Raw genomic sequence first — 24,733 nt, forward strand, 5'->3', positions numbered from 1 at the left:
TCTTCAGAAGTGATATTTCAGGATGCCTACATAGAATCATAGAACATCTCAAGTTGGAAGGGAACCATAAAGATCAGAGTCCAACTCCCTGTTCCTCATAAGATTATCTATAACTAAATCATACAACTAGGAGCATCGTGCAGATGCTCCTTGAACTCTTGACAGGATTGGTGCTCCTTGAACTCTTGACAGGATTGGTACTGTGATCAGTTCCCTGAGGAGCCTGTTCCAGTGGCTGACCACCATTGCAGCGAGGAACCTTTACCTAGTGTCCAATTAGAACTTCCACTCATGCAGCTTCACTGCATTTCCTCACATCCTATTGCTGGTCACCAGAGAGAGAAGATAAGCACCTCCCCCTCCTCTGGCCCCTCGAAGTTGTGAACTGCAATAAGGCCACCCCTCAGGCTTCTCTTCTCCAAGCTCAGCAAGCCAAGTGACCTCAGATGCTCCTCTTAATTCTACCCCTTGAGACTTTTCACCATCTTGGTTGCTCTCCTCTATAAACCACTACTTTCTTTCATGAAGATTACAATTGGGCTTATCACCTATGCCAAAAAATCAGACTCAGAATCATCCTTCTACTCCTAAGTCAGAAAAGCTAATTAAGCTATCTTCAAGGCTAACATCAAAAAACAGGTGTCTTAGAGCAAATTGGGCTGCCTTTATAATCCTAGTCTTATCAGGTAAATAAATCAACACCCACAAAGGAGAAAGTTCTTCAACCCAGCATGCAAGATCATAGTGAGTGAAGATGCTATCATCTCAGTAAGCACCTCTGGACATCACTTCCCTCATGCCACTGAGTAACAGACAAGTAGATATGTTGCTATTTGTTCTTCAACAAACTTAGGTGGCCAAATTTAAGAAAACATAGTAGCAAGTAGATCAAAATGAAAGCAAGCTGACTCCATAGATCCATGAAGTGAAGGAGAAAGAGAGCATGTTTCCTGAATTCATTAGCCCAAGCTCTTCTGATTTCAAGCTCCCAAACTCCAACAATATTAGTCCCAGGCAGAGGCTAGGGTTAGGAGACAATAATCTGGTGCTCCTCACTTCCATGTTCTGTCCGCTAAAGACCCTAATGTCACTACATGAACCAAACAGCCTGTAGAAGATGGAATGAGAAGCCAGAGATATTCCAACTTTGGAAATACAAGCCTACTGTTAATAAATTGACGATGCTTGTCATTGCTTTATGGATGTTTTTGGAAGAGTTAATTCTTCCTAAGTGTGCAATTCTTTCTAAGCCCAAGCATCTTGAGAAAAAAAAAAAACTGGTGCTACCAAGCACCCTACTCCTAACAGGAGCTATCACTAGAAGATCTATCCCTTGAACTTGTTTTTACCTTTCAGGCTTAGCTGACAGTTTTGTTAAATTCTGAAGATACAGTTAAATTACAAAATCTACCTTGGCATCATCCAAAGGCTGAAAGGTAGAGGGCTCCTGAATCTGAAGGTAGCAAGAGGACTCTAAGAACAACCTTTTTCAGATTCAAAACGGCATATTTACATACTGGCTTTAAAGCAACGGCTGAGTGTAGGGAATACCTGTTCTGCTTTTCCTTGACATGTCATCCATGACAGCATAAAAGATAAAGGAGATGTGTATGGTATATATGTATGGCTGACATAAGTCTCTAAGCCCAGACTTACCCATACTCATGTCAAGCAAGTCTGCATAGAAATTCCTTAAGTATGTCAAACTCTAGTGCCCCACAAAATTTATTATGGAGCAGGTCATTCCCCTAGACAGGCCAACTGCTACTACTAAGAAAATTCAATGCTCATGGACTGCAGACACAGATGAGTGAGAACTGGTGATTACTTACAAATGAAGACTTTATTTAAACTTCAGGTCCAGGTCAGCACTCACGTAGTACAATAATTTACGGTTTGCTCTATACCATCTTAATGTAGATTTATTTAGAAGCGTAAATCCAGAGTGGCTAAGCAAAAACTCACTGCTTCGGTGGGATCAGCATGATTATTATCCTATCCTGTCCTGCCGTCTTGATTTCAGAAGAGTTCAACAGTATCATGGCTGGGTTGACTAGAGCTGGGAATTAAACTGGGGACTTAGATTTACAGTTTCTTCAGGCTCATGCTTCAGTGATTACAGAAAACAGTGCTACACTGGACACTAGCAATAGGCTACACAATCCAGAAGACACTGTGGATAATACTCTCTATAAGCAAATAGGAGCAGCTTCATGCTTGCAGGCCCTGGTCCTCATGGAGGACTTAAGCCACGCTGATATCTGTTGAAGAGACAGCACAGTAGGGCTCGAGCAATCCAGGAGGCTCCCTTGAATGTGCTGATGACAACTTCCTCACACAAGTGAAAGAGAAGCCAGCAAGGAGAGGTGCCATGTTAGACCTCTTGCTTACAAATAGGGAAGGGCTGGTGGGGAATGTGATGCTCCAGGGCAGCCTTGGCTGCAGTGATCATGAGATGGTGGAATTCAAGATCCCCAGGGCAGTGAGAAGGGCAAGCAGCAAGATCACTGCCTGGACTTCAAGAGAACAGACACTGACCTCCTCAGGGACCTGCTCAGAGCCTGGAGGGCAGCAGTGCCTAAGAATGCTGGCTGATATTTAAGGATCACCTACTCCAAGCTCAGGAGCAATGCATCCTGACAAGAAAGAAATGAGGCTATAATGCCAGGAGGCCTCCAAGGAGCTTCTGAGCAAACTTGGAAGAAAAAAAGGAAGCTTACAAAAGGCAGAAGTGAAGGTAGGCAGCCTGGGAGAAATATTGTCCAGCACACTAGGGATCAGGAAAGCTAAAGCCCAGATAGAATTGAGTCTGGCCAGTGATGTCAAAGATAACAAGGTGTTCTATAGGTATGTTGCTGCCAACAGAAAGACTAGGAATAATGCGAGCCCTCTCCACAAGGAAATGGGAGACATGACTACCCTGGATTTGGAGAAAGCTGAGGTTCTCAATGACTTCTTTGCCTCCGTCTTCATTGGTAAGTGCTCTAGCCACACTGCTCGAGCCATGAAAGAGATGCAGGGGCTGGGAGAGTGAAGGCTTTAAGTCCACCACAGGAGAGGATCGGGTTAGAGATCATCTTCAGAAACTTAATGTGCACAAACCCATGAGACCCAATGAAATTCATCCATGGGTCCCAAGGGAACTGGCAGATGAAGTTCCTAAACCACTGTCCATCATATTTGAAAAATTATGCCAGTCAGATTCTTGACTACTAGAAGAAGGGAAATATAACCCCCATTTCAAGATAGGGAAAATGGATGACCCAGGGAACTACAGACCAGTCAGTCTCACCTCTGTGCCTGGCAAAATCTTGGGGCACATCCTCTTGGAAAGCATGCCAGGGCACATGAAAAACACTGAGATGGCTGGTGACAGCCAGCATGGCTTCACTAAGGGCAAATCATGCCTGACCAATTTGGTGGCCTTCTATTATGGGGCTTCAGAAATGACATACAGGGCAGAGAAACTGATACTGTCTATCTGGACTTGTGCAAAGCATTTGATACTGTTCCACACAACATCATAGAATCATCCTTGTCTCTAAATTGGAGAGACATTGATTTCATGGATAGACCACCCAGTGGATAAGGAATTAGCTGGATGGCTGCATACAGAGAGTTGTAGTCAACGGCTCAATGTCCAGGTGGAGACCAGTAACGAGCAGTGTTCCTCAGGGGTCCATGTTAGCATCGATCCTGTTCAACATGTTTGCTGGCAACATGACCATTGGGATTGAAGCGCCCTCAGCAGCCTTCCAGAATCTGAAGGGAGCATACAAAGATGCTGGAGAGGGACTCTTCATCAGGGACTGTAGTGATAAGGGGTAATGAGTTCCAACTTAAATAGAGGAAGCTTAGGTTAGATATAAGAAACATGTTCTTTACTGTGAGGGTGACAAGGCACTGGTACAGACTGCCCAGAGTAGTAAATGTTCCATCCTTGGCAGTGCTCAAGGCCAGGGTGGACAGGGTCTTGAGCAACTTGGTCTAGTTGGAGGTGTTCCTGTCCATGGCACGGGGGTTGGAACTAGATGATCTTAAGATCCTTTTTAAACCAAACCATTCTGTGATTCTAAGACAGTTTTTACTTGGGGCTTAATTTAACATGAGGAATTATTAGCTAATCATAAAGCACAAAGCAGAGGCTTGAGACCACAACATTAATAACAAGGCTGCAACAAAACATAGTACTTATACTGCTTTGTGTAAAGACACCACTTCAGAGGAACAAAATTACTGAGCATCCCAAGTCCACAAGGAGTGCTTATTACTAGATTGCAGTAAGTGGTTCACATGACACAGCCAAAAGGGGACTCACTACAATTTTATCACAAATCATCATCAGCACTCCGCTTTGACATGAGAAAAAGCAGCATCCTCTCACTTCCTAGGCAAGCATGGGTATTTGGAACCATACAGACTGTCTCACCAGTCTTATTTGGAGCATGAAGCAGCCACGAATTGAGTCTCTTCCCTTAAATCTAGAAAGCAAGTATATTACATTAAAACAACATATACTTGGGAAAGGAATTAAGGACCAGAGGAGTGCTAAACAGTTAAAGAGATAAAGTGGGAAACCTAGGAAATAAGTATTTGTGATTTAATTTTTAGCAAGAATGTGGCAATTGTGCTGGAGTCCTATTCCCAGAATAGCATTAAAAAGACTAGGGTAGACTACATGTTCAGTTAGTCATATTTTTCTAGAAGCTTTCCAAACAAGGTCTACCTCTATATCTAAATCTCAGATCCAGGTTTCTGAAGTCTCAGATACTTTTCAAATGGTCAGTCTCTCTCAGCACACACATGTGGTTTCATTGTTCACAGCTCAGAATGAAAAAAAAAACTAAATAAAATAAAATCCAAAAGCAAAAAGCACTCCTGGGAGCCTCTACATGCTGTCTTGAAATCTTTATTCCTAGTTTTCTCCCTCATGTTAACAGCTATAAACTTAGCCATTCGGAATACTTCCAGCTAGAAAAACTGTCTTTTTTTTCTTTACAACAAGGTTAAAAGTGGCACAAGCAAAGAGTGTCAGAACAAGAATAGGATGAAGAATGATCCATACAGCATGACAAAGGCTGTTCAAATCCTTGGGACAAGGACCACCACTTAATTGTGGGGGAAGGTGGCAGAAAGTACTGAGCTCTGGAAATGCCTCAGGCTCCCTAGGGAAGCAGTATGGCTCTTACTTAAGCTCTCTTTCCTGGGAAGCTCTTAATTTGTGTTTACACTGAAATAAATGGAACAAAACAGTTTATTTGTGGGGGAGCATCTGAGAGGGTGGTTAGTGCAGCCCTGGGGAGGCAGCAGGAAGTGGGATAACCTCAGAGCCAGGCCCAGCAGAAAGTACATGAGGAACATTAGTTTCCACACACATAGCTCAGAGGAATCCAGAAACACATCTGAGGGAAGAAAAGGAAGAATAAAAAAAAGGGGCAGTTACAGTTTTTTAGTGTGCCTTTTTTTTTTGTTTAGCCCAGTAGTTGATATTTCTGGAGTAGCTGTTAAATTTCACTAAAGCTAACTCATAAATCTCCACGCACACCAAAGTTCTCCCACTTAGAACAATGGCATCAGAGTAGGTCAAGAGAAGCTAAGGCCAGAGAGGTAGCTAGTTTGGCAGGTAACTAAGAAACATATTAGCCCTGGCTCCTCCTTTATTACTGTCTCATCACCCTAAATATCCAAAGATTATAGCATTTATGTTAAGAATGTTGAAAGCTGCAGAACTGTTAATACCCAAGTGCAATGCAGGGACCACACAAATGAATTTACCTGTCACAGCAGTTCTAAATGCAAGTCCCAATACCTAAACACAGTATACCTTAAGCCAAGCCTGGTCTTTGGTTTAAGCATTAACTGAAACTAATCTTAGACTCATTTTCCCTGCCCCAAGACTCTGTGAGTGTATCCGCATGAGCAAAGGGCAGCTCGAGCAGGAGGAGGCCTCTTTAGGGAAGGCTGGGAAGGAGCCACTGGAAAGCGGGAGAAGGCACACTGTGGTACCAGCCGCTGCTTTCTGGACCTTGTCCCAGCATCTGCTGCCAGTGAGTTCTCAAATCCCTGTGCCAGCACATAGTTCTGCACCCAGCTTCTGCCAGAAATAGGCTTTGACGCCACCATGCGGTACTCTCATATAAGCACAACCACCATCACCACTCATTCCAGGGACTGCTTCACACATTCATCCCTAGCTCTCCGATGCATGTAAGACAACAGTTCAGAACTACATAGGGCTCGATCGCTCAACAAAAAATATTAAATGCTCTAAAGAGATGTTTAATAATGGACAGCCATCCTTTTCAAGGCCACTAGTGTGTCACTAACTTCAACTTTCCAGCATTTCCCCAGTTCCCTTTCAAGTCCTTTACCATGACATTTTTTAGCATGAGATCCTGATGAATGACACTGGCACTGGGGCAACAGACTCCATGTTCCCTGCCCTCACAGAGGCCCATATTGAGGGGGGGAAAAAAAAAGAAACCCACCAAAACAAAACTGTCTGGCTTCCATGCAATAGGGAATATATGTTTCCTTGTAGCATCAGCTGGAAGTTTCAAACAGTACTTAAGAGCCAATCAACAAAGATGCTCCCAGTACCTTACCAAAGCAGGTGTCACGATGTGAAACAAAGTGTTTACAAGCTGTGGCAATGGCCAGCTCAGCAGAAATCACAGTCTTGATAATCAGGTCCTCCACACTGGCCATCAGTGCTGCAAGAAGGGAAGGATTAAAAAAAAAAAACAACAGCAAAATAAACAAAACAAAACAAAAAAAAAGATTGTGAAGTAACCCACAATATCTAAAAAATATGAGAATATGCATATGGACAGATACCTTTGTGAATCAAAGCATGTGAGAGCTTATGGAAGCAAAAGATGACATGCTTGGAAATCCATGCAAGCATAACTATATAGATACATGCATAAGTATCCTAGTGCAAAAATACAAATGAGAATGACAGAAATGAGTATATGTACAGTACAAGTAAGCAGAAACATGTGGGAAGCACATATGCACAAGTCAGCTGGAGTCTGATCATCACCCACTCAGAGTATTAGGAAGGATTAAACAAGAGCGGGTCAGTGAGATAAACCCTTAAATCACAGAAGCCAAGTCACAGGCACTGAAATACAGAAATTTTTCTTGTGGACTTTGAGGAGATAACTGTTTTGTGATTGCACCTTCCTCTAAAGCAGCTGTTCCCATACCATGATTCACAAATCATTTCAAAATTATATGCCTGGTGACAGCTCCCAGTCCTGCTGACCCAGAGATAATCTGCAGTTGCAGTAAAGGAGCTCTCTTCACTTCCTTTATGAGCCTGGAAACACAGCTCAGAAACAGGAATCTGACCTGACAGAGGGAGCAAAAGGCAAGAAAGGATGCATGCTAGATGTAGACCTCGATTCTAGACTGGGTTTGGGCTTGAGACACTTACTTTGTGTTTTCAAGGACAAGCAATAGAGGAAGAGGGGATGAAAGATCACTGGAGCCCTGGTCTGAAAAGTTAATAGAGACCACAGGACATGTCTCAAAGGGAGGTTCAAGCAAAGACCTCCAGCAAAACCACACAGACATTTGGTAATCCCTGTTCCAAAGAACATCGAGTACAAACCACTTGAATAGAGAGTTCAATTTAGGCCTACTATTACTTTTTCTCATGTTCAGATGATGACATGCAGGGACCTGAAAATTACAGAGAACCTTGCAAGCAAATTCAGATGTGAGCTTCTGTGCCAGAAGACAACTAAGTGAAAGCAATACAGCCTGGGAATGTCCAAGTGCACATAAACATCCCACAGCACAAAAATCTTGCCAGCCCAGAGAAGACCAGCATTTCCCAGCCAGCATTCTGCCTCCTCATGGCCAGAACAAGATGCATCAGCGAAAGGTGCAAGATGCCTTATAACAGATAGAGAAACCTGCTTGCATTGCTCAGTAGTTTACGTAATTATTAAGAATGCATATTTATACTTTAGGTTGGGGTCTGGAAATGTATCAATATAAATAGCTATGCATACATAGCTTAACAAAAACATACAGTGCAAGTGATCAGACAGCCATGCACACACATGATGGGGAAAAATAAATCTATTCCCATCCAAAAGCCAGATTAAAACCCGCTTCATCCAGCATCTAATCATCCCCTGACAACATCTGCAATATGGGCATAGCTGCTGTCAGTAGTGTTACTGATGCCTTGGTATCACAGGTAATTTATCCCTTAAAGGATATACCTGGATTCTGCTCTGCAGATATACTTACTCCCAGCAGACCTGGCAAAGGTGTGGAAGAGGGAGCTGTTTTATATGAAACACAGACTGAAATGAAAACACCCAGCAAAAACCTGAGCCATGGAAAGATGACACCACATCCAAGAGTCATTCAAACTGGCACAGTTCTCCAGAGGTTGGTCACTCATCAGACTGAACAGGTCATGGGAGCAGTAGTGGGAGGGAAGCTTTTAGAAGGAATGGAATGACCTTAAGAAACGGGAAATGTAGGTAAAATATTAAGAAACACACCCTGAGAAAGTCTCAGAATATTATTTGCAAAAGGGAAGGGAAAGGCCTCATCTCTGGGGATGGAGAATAATGGCACAGCTCTATTAAGTAAGCTGCAAAGGACAATGCTTCCCTCCACCCTGCTCTGGTGCTAAATGGGACCCACTGTTGCTCTTCCCTGACTTAGGATTCACACTAGTGAGATGATTAAGATCCAACAAAGGAATAAAAGAACAAGATCTGTACTGACCTGCAGTGTCTTTCCCCTCTTGTTTTAAGTACCTCAGCATTGCACTCATGCTCCACTTGCTTCCATAATCCTCTACCTCAGGATCATCACAGCTAAAAATAAGTGAAAGAAGCAGGTTGACACCACTGACCTTCCTGTAGAGACTTGCATCAGCCTTAGACCAACCTACGTAAATTGACCCAACCTCTAAAGATCAAGCTCCATTTTCCAGCCAAGTACCTGACATAATCTCCACTCTTCTTGTTGACACTGTAATTGGTCAGGTGCATGAACTGGTTTTTAATGTTCTTGGATGCCTGGTCATACCTCACTGTTGCAAACCTGTAAAGAGGGATAAAGACTGTCAGTATTTCTTGAACAAGTGACAGCCTTACTAAATATGGCTTATTACACAGACCACTCAACAGCAGCAGCTAGGGAGAGAATGCATGTAATGAGACCTCATCAAATGCAACCTTCCCTCATAAAAAAAACCCCACAGTTTATTCTTAAGGGCCACATCCAGGTGCATTTAATCTCTTTTCCAGAGTCTTAGAGCAGATAGCTCTATTTGTTGTCCTTAGAGTTTCTACAGCTTAACAGTGTACACGATAGGCACATTTTTTTTCTTAACTGCTTAGATTTATGGTCCTCAGGCATTCTGGCCAAACATGCCACTTCATATTAGACAGTCAGTGTCACAGTTCCTTCAATTTCACAACAGGATCTACCATAGATATGTAAGATCCACTGGTCCTGGGAAATGCACACATTCAGAGCAATCATACTACATATGCAGTCAATATTTCCTGAAGCCTCATACAAGCACGGCTCAGTTCTTCTGTACTCCAAAGATGCCTTAAGAAATGCTAAGGCCAGGAACATATTTCTATCACCAACAACTACACACCAGCTTACAACAGCCAATCCTCTTTCTCAAAAGGCATTCAGGAAACTAGGTATAACTTGAAGGCCAGACCAATTTGTCCAAAAAGTCAGCATCTACTCCAAGGTGCTGTCATTCTCAGGGACTACACAGCCCTTCCATATCTCAAAAATGTCACCTAACTGTGTACAAGGAAATGGACTGTAGGGAAGATTGCAATCAGTAACAAGACACTGCTACAAGCTTATTTAGTGTCCATATGAACCCTGTTACGGCCAACAATACCACAGTTAAGTCCACCTATTTATTATGGAAACAGTCGTGATCTCCTGATTAAAAGGCATTACCTGTATTGTAACCAAGTACCCCATCACCGCTCCCTTAGCCATACATTACTGTCATGGATGTTTCTGTTAAAATGAGTCAATAAATTGATCCAACTGAAAAATAGCCCAGGATTTTGATTTGTAAGGTGGTTGATGGATTTTTAGTTTTGGGGTTTTGTTTTTGGTTGGTTGGTTTTGGTTGGCATTTGTTTGGGTCTTTTCTTTGGTTCATTTCATTTGTTTGTTGTTGATTTTGTCTGTGGTGGGTTTGGAGGCTTTGTTGTTTTTGCTGTTGTTGTTTTGTCATTGTTTTGTTTGGTTGGGTTTTGGTTGGGCTTTTTTGGGAGAGCTAGAGTAGAGTTTTTGCATGAGTGTGTTGAGGGATGGCAGTGTTCAGGGCTAGGCTGGACAAAGCCTTGGGTGACATGGCTTAGTGTGAGGTGTCCCTGCCCATAGCAGGGGGGTTGGAAATAGATGATATTAAGGTCCTTTCCAACCTTAACTGTTCTGTGATTCTATGGTGTGAGAAGGGTATGAAAGGACAAAGGTAGATCAACTCCCTGATCCAGCTACAAAGCTGTAACTTGATAAGCTTCACCCCCCACAGTGGCTACACAGACTTAAGCTATCTGTACTCTCTGTCCTCAACTATCCACCTTCATTTTACCTGCAACATATGAGCACAAGAGTATCTCTCCTGCACAGAAGCCATCTAAAACCAGCCTTTTGTGCTAAGCTATTTATCAGACTAGTTCCCTGCATGACTACAGAAATGTTTGTGGTAACACAATACAATGAACATCACAAGTCCCTAAATGACAACAGGAATATAGCTCAAAATTGCACTGAAGCAATTTAAATAGTAAACTTATCAATAGCACACTTCCAAGGGGAGATTGAATGAATGCTGAAAAAATATAAGCTTCTGGGAGGAACGGAAAAAGAACTTCCTACAATCACCTGCTAGTACAGCTACCCATGCTACCCATCCATTCCAGTTTACACTGTGCAGTGATAAGAACTGATTATATATACCTGTGACAAGAAATTAAAGGGTCAACATGAGAATGAAAACAACAGCCAGGAAGAGTGCAGGACTTTTTGTTGATAGCTGTACTGATTTAAAATGTTTAGAATTACATCTTGTGCAAAAGCTGTTTTCTAAAGCGTGCAGTTGCACCATCAGCCTTTGTCAATCTAAAGATGCACTGCAGGTGAAAGCTCATCACCCACCCAGCTGCACACTCCAGCTACTCAATCTGCTCCAGAAATTACATAGCTACAGGCAAGACAGGTCACTTCATAGATCTGACTGAATAGCCACTTGAGCAAATACAGAAAGATACCAATTAACTTTCAATCAGATGCAGGTACACTCTCTTTCAGACATAACAGAGAGTTAGGATGCAGTCAGAACAGAAAGAGGGCAGTGACTCCATTCTAGGAGCAGGCCACAAAACATCTTAAAAGAAAAAAAAAAAAAAACAAAGAAAATAAAAAAGAATTAATCAAGCATTAAGTAGAGTATAATATTATTTGTGGGGACATTAGCAAAACCTATATCCAGTCATGGGCATGCCAACAAGTTGTATATAACATCACAGAACAGTTCTAGTTGGAAAGGACCTAAAATGATCATCCAGTTCAACTGCAATAACTTCCTGATTCCGCATGTAAACAATTCCCCTTTCGATGTGTATTTTAAGCCTCAGACTTTGAAGAAAAAAAATCTTTAAATCAAAAGATTGAGGGCAGAACCCAGGGCATCTAGTTGGGAGAATGGCCAGCATAAGCCACTGTTAATCACTACAACTCATAACAGCGAGCATGTTCTAGCTCAAAAAAAAAAAAAAACCCCAAAACACACACAAAAAAAACTAACAGGGAAAAAACCCAAACCCAAATAAAAACTCAAACCTTTTTCACTCTGACCATCTTCCTATACCACAAGATGCCAATGTCTTAAAGAGAGAAAAGGGGTAAAGAAAGTGTAAAAAGGAAGTCAGACATACAATATAGTAAGAAGCCCTGGCAAGAGGGAAAGGAAGTACAGAGAAGAGCAGGGTTAGTTGCAAGAAAAGAAGAGTAGATTTGGATGAAGCCCCAAAGCAGGAAAGGGAAAGCAGTGCTCAGGAAAAAACGGAGGAAGGAAAGACAGAGGGGAATTTGGAGCATCTGTCTGTGGAACTGAGTTAATGTCCAGAAAAGAATACATCTCTAGTTAGCTTTATTGTCATATCTCTTCATCCGTTCCCTATTAGTTTCTGTAGTTCAGAAGCTGAACTATACCAGGATATCTAGCAAGTTACACAGAAAAATTCCTTCCTTTAGAAATGACTAAAAAAAAAAAAATCTAATTTCTCAGTGAAAATGAAGCCACTACTGCCCTCACTTGGTAGCCACTGTAGAACTAGCACTCTCTGAAGAACTATACTAGCAAATCCATGAAGTACTCATCAGATTATATCTTTCCTTAAATACACAGGTAAGAGAAGGAGAAAAAAAAAAAGAAACATTTCCAAAGCTTAAAATATTTGAATTTCTTTTCAGTTTAACTGTAACTTTCCAGGATTTAGCACTGAAATAGCACTTGATGATAATGTGCTTTCAGCCAGATCTTGGAAGATCCTGAGCACAAGCAGCAAGCTACTGCAGAAAGCTGTGGGTATTTCATGAAGCAGAGGGCAATTAGGTTCATCATGCTCATCTGCTTCTTATTTTTTCAAGTATGCACATCATCAGAAATATGACGATATGAACCCGTGGCAAACATAGACAATACATCTAAACAACAGAATTTCCTTGACTTGCAAATGTTTGCATTAGCTTCTTACTACAGAGACCATCCTTAATTTTTAGGTGGTCTGAGCTCCACACCCATAGAATTTACTTTTCCATAGGAACTAATTATTCAAAAGGGATTTCTAGATGGCTTCTAGAGCCCTCAGTATATAAACTTTCTCTTCTACTAGGATGCTGTTATCTTAAGGGATATCATGGGCTAGTTCAGCAATGCATTAAAAAAAAAAAAAAACAAAACCAAAACATTTAATGACTCAAAACAATTATCAAAAAAGCCTAAGCTTTAAACAACAGTATCTAACACCAGCTTAATACATTCTCCCAGAGCTGGTTTGACAGCCTTACTAGCCTCAACCACAAGTCTGCAAATGGAAATGCAATTTATTTCTAGAGCCTCTATCAAAAGCCTCTGGATGTTAGAGGAGTGATACATCACAAGTACAACACTGGCAATAGTGCACACACCCTTTGCACTGTGTTTCATACTTGCTTGGGATGGAAGAGTATTACTACTACTGGAAGAGTAGCTAGTGACCTTCACACTCTAGTTCTACAGCTTTACATACTACACTGTACCTTTCCTCCACTGTAGTAACAAAGCTACTCATCCACCACACTTGTTCTGGGCAGGAAAGCCAGGAGACATGCATTCTACAGAAGGTCTTACTTCAACAGAAATTTACAAATTATTTCTAGAGACATTAAAGTTAGAGGAAAGGGCTTACAGTAAGAGTGAAAAGTAGGACAACTTCAACCCCTCTAAATTTTTCTAGGTGTTAACCCGAGATCAGTATAAATTCTTGAGATACCTTACAATCTTTCAGAGGATGATTTTGTTCAGGGTGCACCACTCTTTGGACAATTTCATTCCAGAGACCCTGCTCTTTTGACAATTTGGCTTGAGGGGGCAGGGAAGGGGCATTCTTTCAGCTATTTGCCTCAGGGGGGTCCCCCCTCTTCTGGCAATTTCATTCTGTGCCTCTCTCTTTTCCAGTTCCTGGTCAGTTCTAAGAATAGAATGTCCGTCACCTGAAAGGGCCAAGATCCTAAAAGCAATTTATACAGACTACATGGTAAGATGGCACAGAAAATAAAGGGCAAGCCTGATGTTTTCCCAGTAACACAATTTAGCACAAGCACATGCTACAACATTCTGCACGAGCTATTTTCCTAAGCACTAAAGGCTTCATGCCCAGGTATCTCATATTCCTATAACCCAGCCAAAGAATGATGAAGGCACAAATAACTGTGTCTAGTTCATCATCTGCCAGGATAGGACTGTTTCCTAGCCAAAGCATTACTCGAGGGCACTGCTATGTGGGAGCATGCAATCAGCCAGGAATCCAAGAGTATTCCTAAACTGGAAGATGGACTGTCCACGTGTGGAGGTGCACCTTCAGCCAACAGAGGCTATTTCATCATGTGAAACTCCTCAAAACACTGTCTTCTGCTCACTAACACAACCTCTTACTGCTCTGCTTCAAGCAGCTATTATTTCCCCCCACTGTGATCTGATCTTCTCCAAGTTCTGGACTACTCCACAGACCTTGCAGAGACCAAACAACACTACTGTGTATTGCTGGTAGTTAAGTGTGTGTGGTCTGAATGGGTCAACAACTGGACCTACATTGCTCTTTTTACAAAGAATTTTCCTGTAAGGCTTGTCAAGTGGAAAAAAAATATAGGAACAGATGAAATTTTCCACTACTAGACAGGAATCTTCCTGCCACTTCAGTGCATTCTTCTGACCATTCTTTTAGACCATTCATCTAAAATAGCACTTCTTATTGTTCACAATGTGAAACATTACAGAGGTAACCAAGAAAAGAGTGGATCTCTGTTCTGTAGCCACCATCCAAAGGATATCAACTCTGTTTTGGCCTAAATTCAGATTTGATTTCTCATAATGCAGCTTCTTGTAAGTTTCCAAAGTTGGATTTCCCCTGTGTTGACTGAGCTCTCTTTTACCAGGCAATGGACTTGACATAGGCTGGGGAAACAGCCAAAAGACACAGGAGGAATGGTCCCCTATCACAGCATTAACATGGGTCACCTCTGTGATAGATAACACATAGAGATAATAGAGCTCACAGCAGCAAGAACACAGGAAATGCTTCCTCCATCTTTATGTTACATACTGCTTCTATTTACTTTCTAAACTGAGTAACAAGTGATATCAAAGATATTCACTTTCATTAACTTGTTTCCCTGGCCTTACTACATTTCCCTTCTCCCAAAGATCCTCCCCATCTAACGAATCCTGTCTTTTTAAAACCTGAGGAAAGGGATTAGTTAAAAAAATTAAGGACACCTACTAAGATGATACACAAGAGATTAGATTCCAAAAGCCTCTAAATAGAAATACTGTGGGACATCTTCTACCCCAAAACTGGAAATGGAAATTGGAAAGGTTAAACTGAGGTTGGCTGTACACAGTTCAGTTTCCACACAAACTGCTGCCAACAATACAGCCTCGCTGGCAGCAGCAATAGTAGAAGCAGCAGTGGTATTGTGAACAGCCCTGGCAACCTCCCTCCCTTTCACTGCAGCTTCTCTTTCCATAGCAGGAGAGAGGATATGCCCTTCACTTCGAAGTCCAAAACTTAAGACTAGAGAAGGGACACAGGTCTACTCAATTGTTCTGACACACCTGCCCATGTCTCAGCTAGTCACAGCCAAGCCACACAGGTGCACACCAGCTTGGCCAAAGACAACAACCAGTTCCTTTTACCAGCAACTACACAGTGCTATGGAGCTTACTCTCTGTACAACAGCACCTTTGCCTTTCCTCTGGCTGCACTTTCTCTTGGATCAGAGAGAGGGAAAGAGTAATCAAAAAGCAAGCTCCAAGGTAGCAGTAGTGACAGCAAGAACAGCAAATCAAGGAAGAACTCCTTACTAGTTCCTTCAGAATCCAGAAGTGCTCTCAACCTCCAGACTTAACAGTACATCACCCAGAGGCATCCCAGCTCTCTGCCTCCCTGTCACACCTCTGACTTCCCCTGTTAAAAGTCACCTAAAGTCACCTATGGCATTCAGATCCTGACAGATTACTGCCTTCCCTCCCCAAGTTTTAAAAGTTCACTATAAGTCTGACAAGCAAGCTTGACCCCCACCTTCAGCAAGCCACCTACTACACAAGCGAGATGCAGCACTTTTCCCTGTTGACTTAGCAATCTGCAAAACATGTTACAGAGCCCACACTTACCTCCAGAAATTCCCAAATCCACCACACCACGTCAAACTTGGACTGGACCCTAACCCACACACTACACCTTCTTAACCCAAATAACCTACCCTTTCACTACCATGCATTCAGGGAGAACACTACCCAAGGGGTTGTACACAGCTCTTTGCCTTATCCCCAGCATCACTTCACGAAATTATCTGACCACAAGGTAAAGTTTATCATATGCAAGTCATTTTGGAAATATATAACTGGATCATTAAATATTTACATAAGATGTTACATGGTTTTGCATGAAACTTGGCAGCTCTGGAATGGTTATTTGAGACATCTCACCGGGGCCTGGAAAAGGAGGTGGAGAATTAAAAAGACCCTCAAGTGAAAAGGAGAGATAATCCTTTTTCTCTCAAAAAGGGGTCATGGAAAAAGCACACATTATGATAGCCTTTTCCATGGCTGCACACAGAGTTCCTACCTAAATACCCTGGAAATAACCAGTGTGGTGTTTCTATAAGCACATTCTACACATCTTATGCCTGAAGTCACATTCTCAGACCCTCTTCTCTCCCCTTCCCATGTACTAGACTTTGGCTTCCCTGTTAGTCTATTAACCACCACTTTGTTTAGGGAACTAATGTGACATAAAAAGTTGTCTGGACCATTCAATTCTCTTCTTGGTTCCCATTAACTGCTGTTAAAATCAGGAAGAAACAAGACACATTAAGACAATTGTTCAATGGACTAGAACTGATAGAGGAAATATACAGATATTTCAATTTTTAACACTAATAAGTTCTGGACTCCAAAAAGCAACCTGTGACACAGTTCCCTTGGAGTACAGGACAGAAACCAGAAGTCTAGACACCATCACAACCCCTTCCTCTAACATGAGTATTTTTCACAGCATCCACCCGAGATATCAGTTAGTAACTGAGTATGAATAGGAGCCGAAGCTTGTAAGGCAGTAACTAAATATAAAAAGAGCTTTTGGTAATATCTCTATGATTGCAGAGCTTCTTTAACTCTGGAGAAATGGATGGAGAAAATTACTCAAATAGTTCACAGGAACAACTCAGAATAGTTTGGATTGGAAGCAACCTTAAAGATAACCTGATTCCAACCCCCCTGCTATGGGCAGGGACACCTTCCACTAGATCAGGTTGCTCAATGCCTCATCCCATCTGGCCTTGAACACTGACAGGGATGGGACCACAACTCTGAGTGTGACTACCCAGCCAACTCCTTATCCAGTAAGTTGTCCACCCAACAAATCCACGCCTCTCCAGTGCAGAGGCAAGGATGTCATGCAGGACAGTACTAAATGCTTTGCTCAAGTCCAGGTAGATGGCATCAGTCACTCTTCCCTTATCCACCAATGCTGTCATCCTGTTGTAGAATGCCGTCAAGTTTGCCAGGCACAATTTGGCCCTACTGAAGCTATGCTGACTCTCACCAACCACCTCCTCACTTTCCATGTGCCTTAGCACAGTTTCCAGGAGGATCTGCTCCACAGTCTTGCTGGGCACCAAGGTAAGACTGACTGGTCTGCAGTTTTTCAGGTTTTCCTTTTTTAAAAATGGGAGTTATATTAGCCCTCTTCTGGTCAGCAAGAACTTCATCAGACTGCTGTGCCTTCTCAAATACGACAGATAATGGCTTGGAAACTTCATCTGCCAGTTCCCTCAGGACTGATTGTTCTCATTGTGAAAAATTTTCCTCCTCTTGTCCAATCAGAATCTCCCCAGGAGTAAATTGTGCCTATTATGCCCTCATCTTTCCCATGCAATTCTTTTTAAAAAGGGAGTCTCCATCTCCTTTGTAGCCACCCTTTAAATACTGGAACATGGTGATAAGGTCTCCCCTGAGCCTTCTTTTCTCAAGACTGAACAAACCCAGCTCTCTCAGCCTTTCCTCACACGGGAGGCTTCCCAGTCCTTTGACCACCTTTGTGGCTCTTCTCCAGACCCTCTCCAGCCTGGCCATATTTCTTTTGTATAGTGGGGACAAAAACTGAACACAATATCCCAGATGTAGCCTGACAAGTACTGAGATAATGCCATCTTTATCTCCACTGGTGATGCCTCGTTGATGTACCCCAGCATCCTGTTGTCTGTCTTTGCCACAGCTGCACACTGTTCACTCATATTTAGCTTCTTGTCCACCATGATGCCCAGGTCCCTTTTCACAGAGCTGCTCTCCAGCCAAGCAGATCCTAGCGTATGCTGTACTCTTAGACTGCAACTACCTCAGACCAAGCTTTCCAAGACCATCTCATTCTCCCAGCCCATACCTTTGATGAAAAGGTCCCAGCTGCATTTCTCCAGGATGTGAGTCACAGATAGCCAATCTATACAATTGCCCTTTCCAGCTCCAGATTATGAAATATCTGCCATCTTAACAGATGTACAGCAGCACACTGTCTACTTTTTAAGTATGTACTAGAAAACTGTTCAACACCACTTTTTTTAATCCAACAGACAAGGATGTTAAGTCACCTAGTGCTGCTTTATGCCTTAAGTACCGCTTCAGTGTTATCTCATGCTTCAAGAAGGAAAAAACAAAAAACAAAACCAACCACCCCACTCCCTCCAAACAGATCACTGAATATCCACAAATGAATCTATTAGCAGCATTACTTCTAGAGGTGAATCAGGTCCAAATTATGCAAGAGGAAGTTTGATAGAGTTTGAGGGAGGCAATACCAGAAAAGTAGTATTGTAATGAATGTTTATAATATAGAGCACATTCACTGATACTATACTTAGTAACTCTACAGAAGCCTGATACCTGACTCTGCTGACCTAAGACTCCATCTCTATTAAACAGAGCTTATTCCAGGTGGAAATGGCTACAAAAGCAACCTACTCAGCATCAGCACTACCTAACTTCTACCCAATATTCTTTTAGGGGCTTCCTCAAAGGAAACATTTTCTACAGTCTTCCATGTGGAGAGTGAGACACAAGTTACAAGTACTGGATTCATAACCCCTTTCTTCTCAGCACTGAAGCCTCCAATTCCACTCTAGATTATATCATGAACAGTCTAGCTGTGACAAGAGAAACCAGACCTAAGGAAGTATCTAATCAAACATCACAAGTGTGTGTTAAAGTCTGTTCCCTTTAAAGATCATTACATTCAACGGTTTCCCAAGAGCACTCCTCTTGTGGCAGATGTCATCAGCTCACTGAAATAGTTATGTTCCCCTTCTACTTGGAATATGCAAAGCATAACACTACAGAGGAACATAACCTTTCAGCCAGACTAAGAAAAAGGGGAAAAGAAACTTAAAAGAACAACCCAGGAGGTCACGCTGACTATACTTCAGAAACTACCTACCTTCAAAAAGCAAACTCAAAACATGGAAGTCACCATAGCGCACCACAGCACTAGTGGAGGTCCTGAAAAAACGATTCTTCTTGTCTGCTGGTGGGTTTCCCCTCAGATTGCTTCAATACGACCACTAATTACAGGCCCTGATCTTACCTCCCAGTTCTCTGCTTCAAATTGCTTCCACTTTCAAGCAGTGTCTTTTTTGTTTTTTTTTTTTCTTAAGAATAAAAACCAGCTTCACTCACAGTCATTAAATCATTTCTCCCTCCCTGCACAGTTAAAATTTCAGCCTAGCTTTAAACCATAGCATCACACTGTGTAAGGCAATAAAAGGGTCTCTCACAGCACTTAACCTAAACTATTAAATAGAAAGCAGAAAAGCAACACAGGAAGCCAGAATCCAGTAGCTCCAGGTTCCTTACCTCTCCACCAAATTTGAAAACGGTACGGGAAAATCCAAAACACTAAAACTAAGGGCTATTGGTGCCATCTGGAGGCCATACAGAACAGCCCACCTAAAGTTTTCTGTGAACCTCTAGAGAACAGCACTCAAGCATGAGAAACGAGAGCTTGCCAGCACATGCTGCACAAACATACCAACTCTACAGCCATAGAAGAAGGGAAAATCTTTAGCGTAAAGATATTGATTGGAATAAGTTTATACTTTTAATCTGAAAGCCTTCAACTATAAGTTTTGCTACAAGCCTTTAGCCATAGCAGACGCTACAGCTGAAATTGTCTGGTGAGCAGCTGAAGTTCAGTAACAGAACTATAGCTATGCTCCAGAGTCGGGACTGTCCTTTGACCAAGGATAACATCTCATTATTCCCTCTACACCAGTCCTGCAGTCATACTGGTAGAGCTCACCATATCACAGAGCAGCATTAAGATACCAAGTGCCACATTTAAATTATAATTTAGGCAAGTAAAAAGACATATGCAAGCAGCAAATACTATTCTGTATAACAATTAGCCAACTTAAATAAATTAATGCCAAGATGCAACAATATGCATATTTCCAAAACCATGCATAGAATCATAGTCTCCATATACAAGCTGCCTCTCACAGAGAGCTGTAAGATGGGATGCAATTTGAAGGAAAGACTAAGTATCATTAGTAATACTGTGGTGTCCTGAACATACGTTCTACTTGTCATGTATGTGGACAACACGTGCTCTAGCTTTGATTATAGATTAAACAAATGGAATCTAAACACATTTAAGACTTAAGGATTTTGGAACACTGAAAAGTGATTTACAAATACTACTGCCACATGGGATCTTACCCAGATGGAGAGTCCAGAAGTATTAAGAAGAATGCTTTTGGATGGATGCCCAGAAAGAAAACTTACTTGGTTGCAGTAAGTTTCTACCTATCACTCAAAAGGACTCAACTGAAAAGTAATTTTACAGGGGCCATTTGAGTGCTCAGGTCTTAAGCCATGCCATCCACTGCTCTCCCTTTGTCCCTTCTACATCACGTCTTGACAAGCTTAACTGTGCAAAGAGAAATCAGACCTAAGGAAGTATCTAATCAAACATCATGTCTATGTTTTATGTGAAGTCTGCTCCTTTTAAAGATCATTACATCTTACGGTTTCCCAATAGCACTCTTTTTCTGGCAGAGATCACCAACTTTACAAAACAGTCCTCTTCTACATGGAACACGCAAATTCAGCTGGTGAGAGGCAAGAAACATGAAGCCACTGGATTCTCAAGCAAAACATGTTATTCTACTGTCAGAGACAAAAATGCTATTTATCATAGACTTTGCACACTGGCCCCAGAGTAGATCATTTGCCTCTTACACAGATGGATTTTTCCAGAAGTAAACTCAGTTATAACAAGATCAGCAGAACTATCTGTAACACACCAAGAACGGTGCAAATCGTATCTGGGAGGCCTGCTATGCACTCCCCATTTTCAGAGCATCCTAGCAATCTATTCATATTCAACCAACAGTATTGTTTCCCTCTTCATTTGCCACTAACATTCAATATTAGCAATTAATAATTTGATTGCTGATTCCCAAGAGTAAAGGCTTACATGCCAGGCATGTTTAAGGCTCCTTTTCTAAAGTGAATATAGTTGTCAAGTTTTCCACTAACCAAGATGAGCTACCCCTTCCTGTTCTCCTTTAGGGAAACAATGTGTTTGCAGGCAGGGGCACAGCACAATACAACTGAAGGGGATCCACTTGCCAATTTAAAGGAGGATATTTCTTCTGGGATCATTATTAATATATCCTTTGGGATCCAGTATCCACTTTGGATAAAGGCAAGTTGGATTTAGTATCTGCCTAAGTCAGAGCCACGCAGGCTTGAAACCCAGGGATATTCTTTCTGGTACACCAGATGTGCTTGTAAGATTCAGTGTTAAACACTGAATTAACAGCTTAAAACTGTTGCAGACAGTTCTATGATGATCTCTTCTCAAACACTACTACAGTTAAATTTATGATCTGTTGGAAATTCAGAGGGCAATTATTTCAAATGTACTAGTTACTATAGACAGGTATTTAGTTAAACTTCTTTATTTTTGGTAGGTAAATGTTCCTGCTGGGAATCTTAAGTATCTTTCATTACTTGTATGCAAAAGGAAATTGACATCTTGCCAGATAAGAACAGTGAGCTAGTCTAAACCCACTTACTCAACACTAGAAAACACAAACACTGACCTAAAATTTAGAAGAACAACTGAAAGTAGTAAAACAAAAGCAAATATAAATAACAGGACTCCAACAGCTTTTGTCTTTAGGATTAAGCAGGAATTGAGAATGTTTAGATTCCTTTCACCAGGGAGGATGGATAACTGGTGCAAAACCACCAAGAATCCAAAGAAGTTTCAAGAAGAACCCGACCTTGAAAGTGAAAACACCAATCAGTGTGTGTGGCTGTTCAACATTTAAGAGTTGAAAGCTTGCTTTATTTATTATATATGTCATAAAGTCCCTCACTTAAAGATCCTATAGTCTATATAAAGTTATGGACACAGTATGATGAGGTACCATATATTTAAACTTCGCAGAACTCCCCAGCTGGCACTTCCCTCATTTGCTATTGTGTCTAGATTACAGAGGCAAGCCAAAACATCTCTGGATCACAGAGAAAGAAGAAATTTTCCCTACCTGGCCAATCCTTCCTCATAGAGATAGATGACAAGTGGATCATAGGATGTAACCAGAACATAGAGGCGCACATCAAACTTGAAATCTGAAATACAGTTGTCAAGAGGCAGTGACTGAAGTATCTTTCAGACATCGTATCCAGATGAGGAACTTCAACAGACCCCAAGAGCAATATGCCATTATCTGCTATTGGCATAGGTGCCTGAAGCTTTTCCAGTTGAAGAGCTTCTAGATTTTAAGGAATTTTCTAGTTACATTTTTCCAATACCAGAGAAAGATAGACCACCCAATTATTCAACATAAGCTCCTGCAAAGGTTGCAGAGGTCCTCATGTGTGGTGTTGGGGGAAGAGAGAAAAGCAATTCCTAAATATACTTACCATCTATGAGCAAGGGGTTGCTGATGTAACGAGAAACCAGGATGTTGTCTCCCAGGACAATCTGGCTTGGCTGCAGAAGAACAAAGAATACAAGAGTGGAAAAACCAGGAGACTTTAGGAATAAGTCAACTAGATCAAAACCACCATTTTTTCCAGCCTTTTCCTCCTAAAACCATTGTGTCAACAACTATGTCGGAATCAAATGAACACACACCACCGTCAGTCACAACATACTTAAAGTAATTAGATCCAAACCAGAAGTCCGGGAGTGATTACATGGCTGAAGAAGACAACAACAAAAAAAAATAAAAATAATGCTATTGAATCTTCCAGTTCAGTGCTCCTTAGGGTGGGATACAGATTTAACAGCCATAAGGCGTTGATTGTATAATAGGCAGGAAAACACACTCATCTAAGAAGTAATTGTCACTCAGTTTGCTTCTCAAGTGTTCAACCAAAAAAATAGCAGAGGGGTTAAAAAGACACTGGAAGGATTCAGCTGGTGAGCAATGACACAGGGGGAAAAAAAAACAACAAAACAATCTCCTCAAATTGTGATCTTTACAGCTAGATCCTGTGCTGGCATTCAGCCTTTTTGCCTACATGAGTAAATACCTTCTTATGACGTTCAGTTCACAGCAGAGGCTAATGACACCAGGAAGATGCTACCCTTGTAGCTCAAACCAGAAAGCTCTATCTATGACAAATACATTGCAAAGTCACAGGATTTGTTGAAAAAAGCTTTTACTTTTTGCTATTTATGAGACTTTCTCTTGTAACCAGTTTTAACTACTCATGCAAACAGTTTCTTGCAAAATATGTGGCTCTTTTGCAAGCTGAAGGCAAAGAAGAGAACCCCATCATCCTGCCTGTGTTCACCCCATCACCAGCAGGAGCTGTTGTTCATCTCAAAATAAGCAGGAAGCCTAGACATACAGAGTGCACAGATACAACATGAGGGGAAAAAGGTCAACTTCCCTCAGCACATCACACAACAGTGACAGACTGATTTATTATGGATCAGAGAAATCCAAAGCTTTGCTCTTTTTTTTTTGGAGGTTTCTGTTGATGTTTTTAAACACTTTTGTGATGAGACTCTAGAAGACACTCCCTTAATGGCATCACATTGAAGGACATTTAAGTTATTGGGCCAAACCAGCTGAAGTGTTTCTGGAACAGATATACACAAAGGGAGATTGGTCCCAGAAGTGTCTTTTCCCCAGTCCATGGCTGACTGCCATATAAGCCTGAGCTCATTCCTCTCTTTCAAGCGAAGAAAAAGCTGAGCACAGCTCTGGAAATACTTACCTCATATACTTGGCAAATTTTATGGGAAATGATCCAAGTAGGGAACAGATGAGGCAGCATGACCCCTTCAGTACAGACAATGCTAAAGGGGTTCGAGTGAGTGAAAACAAAATGACTCACCAGTTTCGCTGCTGAGAATATTTATTGGAAACCCCTCATGTGTTTGGCTCCTGCCAAGATGTACGTGTTACCTATGACAACTTAACTCCCTGGAAAGCCCAAAAAGGGCAAAAGACACTATAACCAGCAGGTTGAATTCAAAGAACCACTCCCATTACACCTCAGTAAGGGCACACAGGTCTAAGATTGATACACTAATACTTCATTTGAAGGTTTCATTTTTATCTGGTCTTTTCCAGAGGGAAGAGGAAGACAAGGGGACTGTTTAGGTCACACAGGGAAACAACTAAGGAGAGTTCTGGAAACCTTCAAGGCCAGCCTACACTGTCAGCCACAAGGAGAACACGAAGAAGCATAGCTTCCAAAAAACTGTCCCAGGAAGCATGAACTTGCTCTTAATAAGCTAAGACTTGAAAGTGGACTGCACAACAACAGAATAAAAAGAAATAGGCTGCATTTGGTTACACAACATAAGCCCAGGAGGAATTTGCCAGCTTCTGCTCACCAATGTATGCAGTGAAATCCAGGGCA

The 24,733-nt window shown here is 41.7% G+C and overlaps 1 protein-coding gene across 7 annotated transcripts in view; it reads right to left on the bottom strand.

The window, feature by feature from the left end:
- The window catches only part of TTLL5 (tubulin tyrosine ligase like 5), a 138,441-nt gene that overhangs the window by 106,331 nt on the left and 7,377 nt on the right, over positions 1-24,733 (bottom strand). For all 7 annotated transcript variants that reach the window (XR_004080548.2, XR_004080547.2, XM_031048734.2 and 4 more), the window contains 5 exons: positions 22,775-22,844; positions 22,396-22,480; positions 8,977-9,078; positions 8,758-8,849; positions 6,606-6,713 (listed from right to left, as the gene is read on the bottom strand). Coding sequence is in view for 5 of the 7 variants with exons in the window: in XM_031048734.2 (XP_030904594.1) it covers positions 6,606-6,713; positions 8,758-8,849; positions 8,977-9,078; positions 22,396-22,480; positions 22,775-22,844 (457 nt within the window). In the remaining 2 variants the exon portion in view is untranslated. The remainder of the gene's footprint in view (positions 1-6,605; positions 6,714-8,757; positions 8,850-8,976; positions 9,079-22,395; positions 22,481-22,774; positions 22,845-24,733) is intronic.

The sequence above is a fragment of the Melopsittacus undulatus genome, chromosome 4 (genome assembly GCF_012275295.1).
Source record: "Melopsittacus undulatus isolate bMelUnd1 chromosome 4, bMelUnd1.mat.Z, whole genome shotgun sequence".
NCBI lineage: Eukaryota > Metazoa > Chordata > Aves > Psittaciformes > Psittaculidae > Melopsittacus > Melopsittacus undulatus.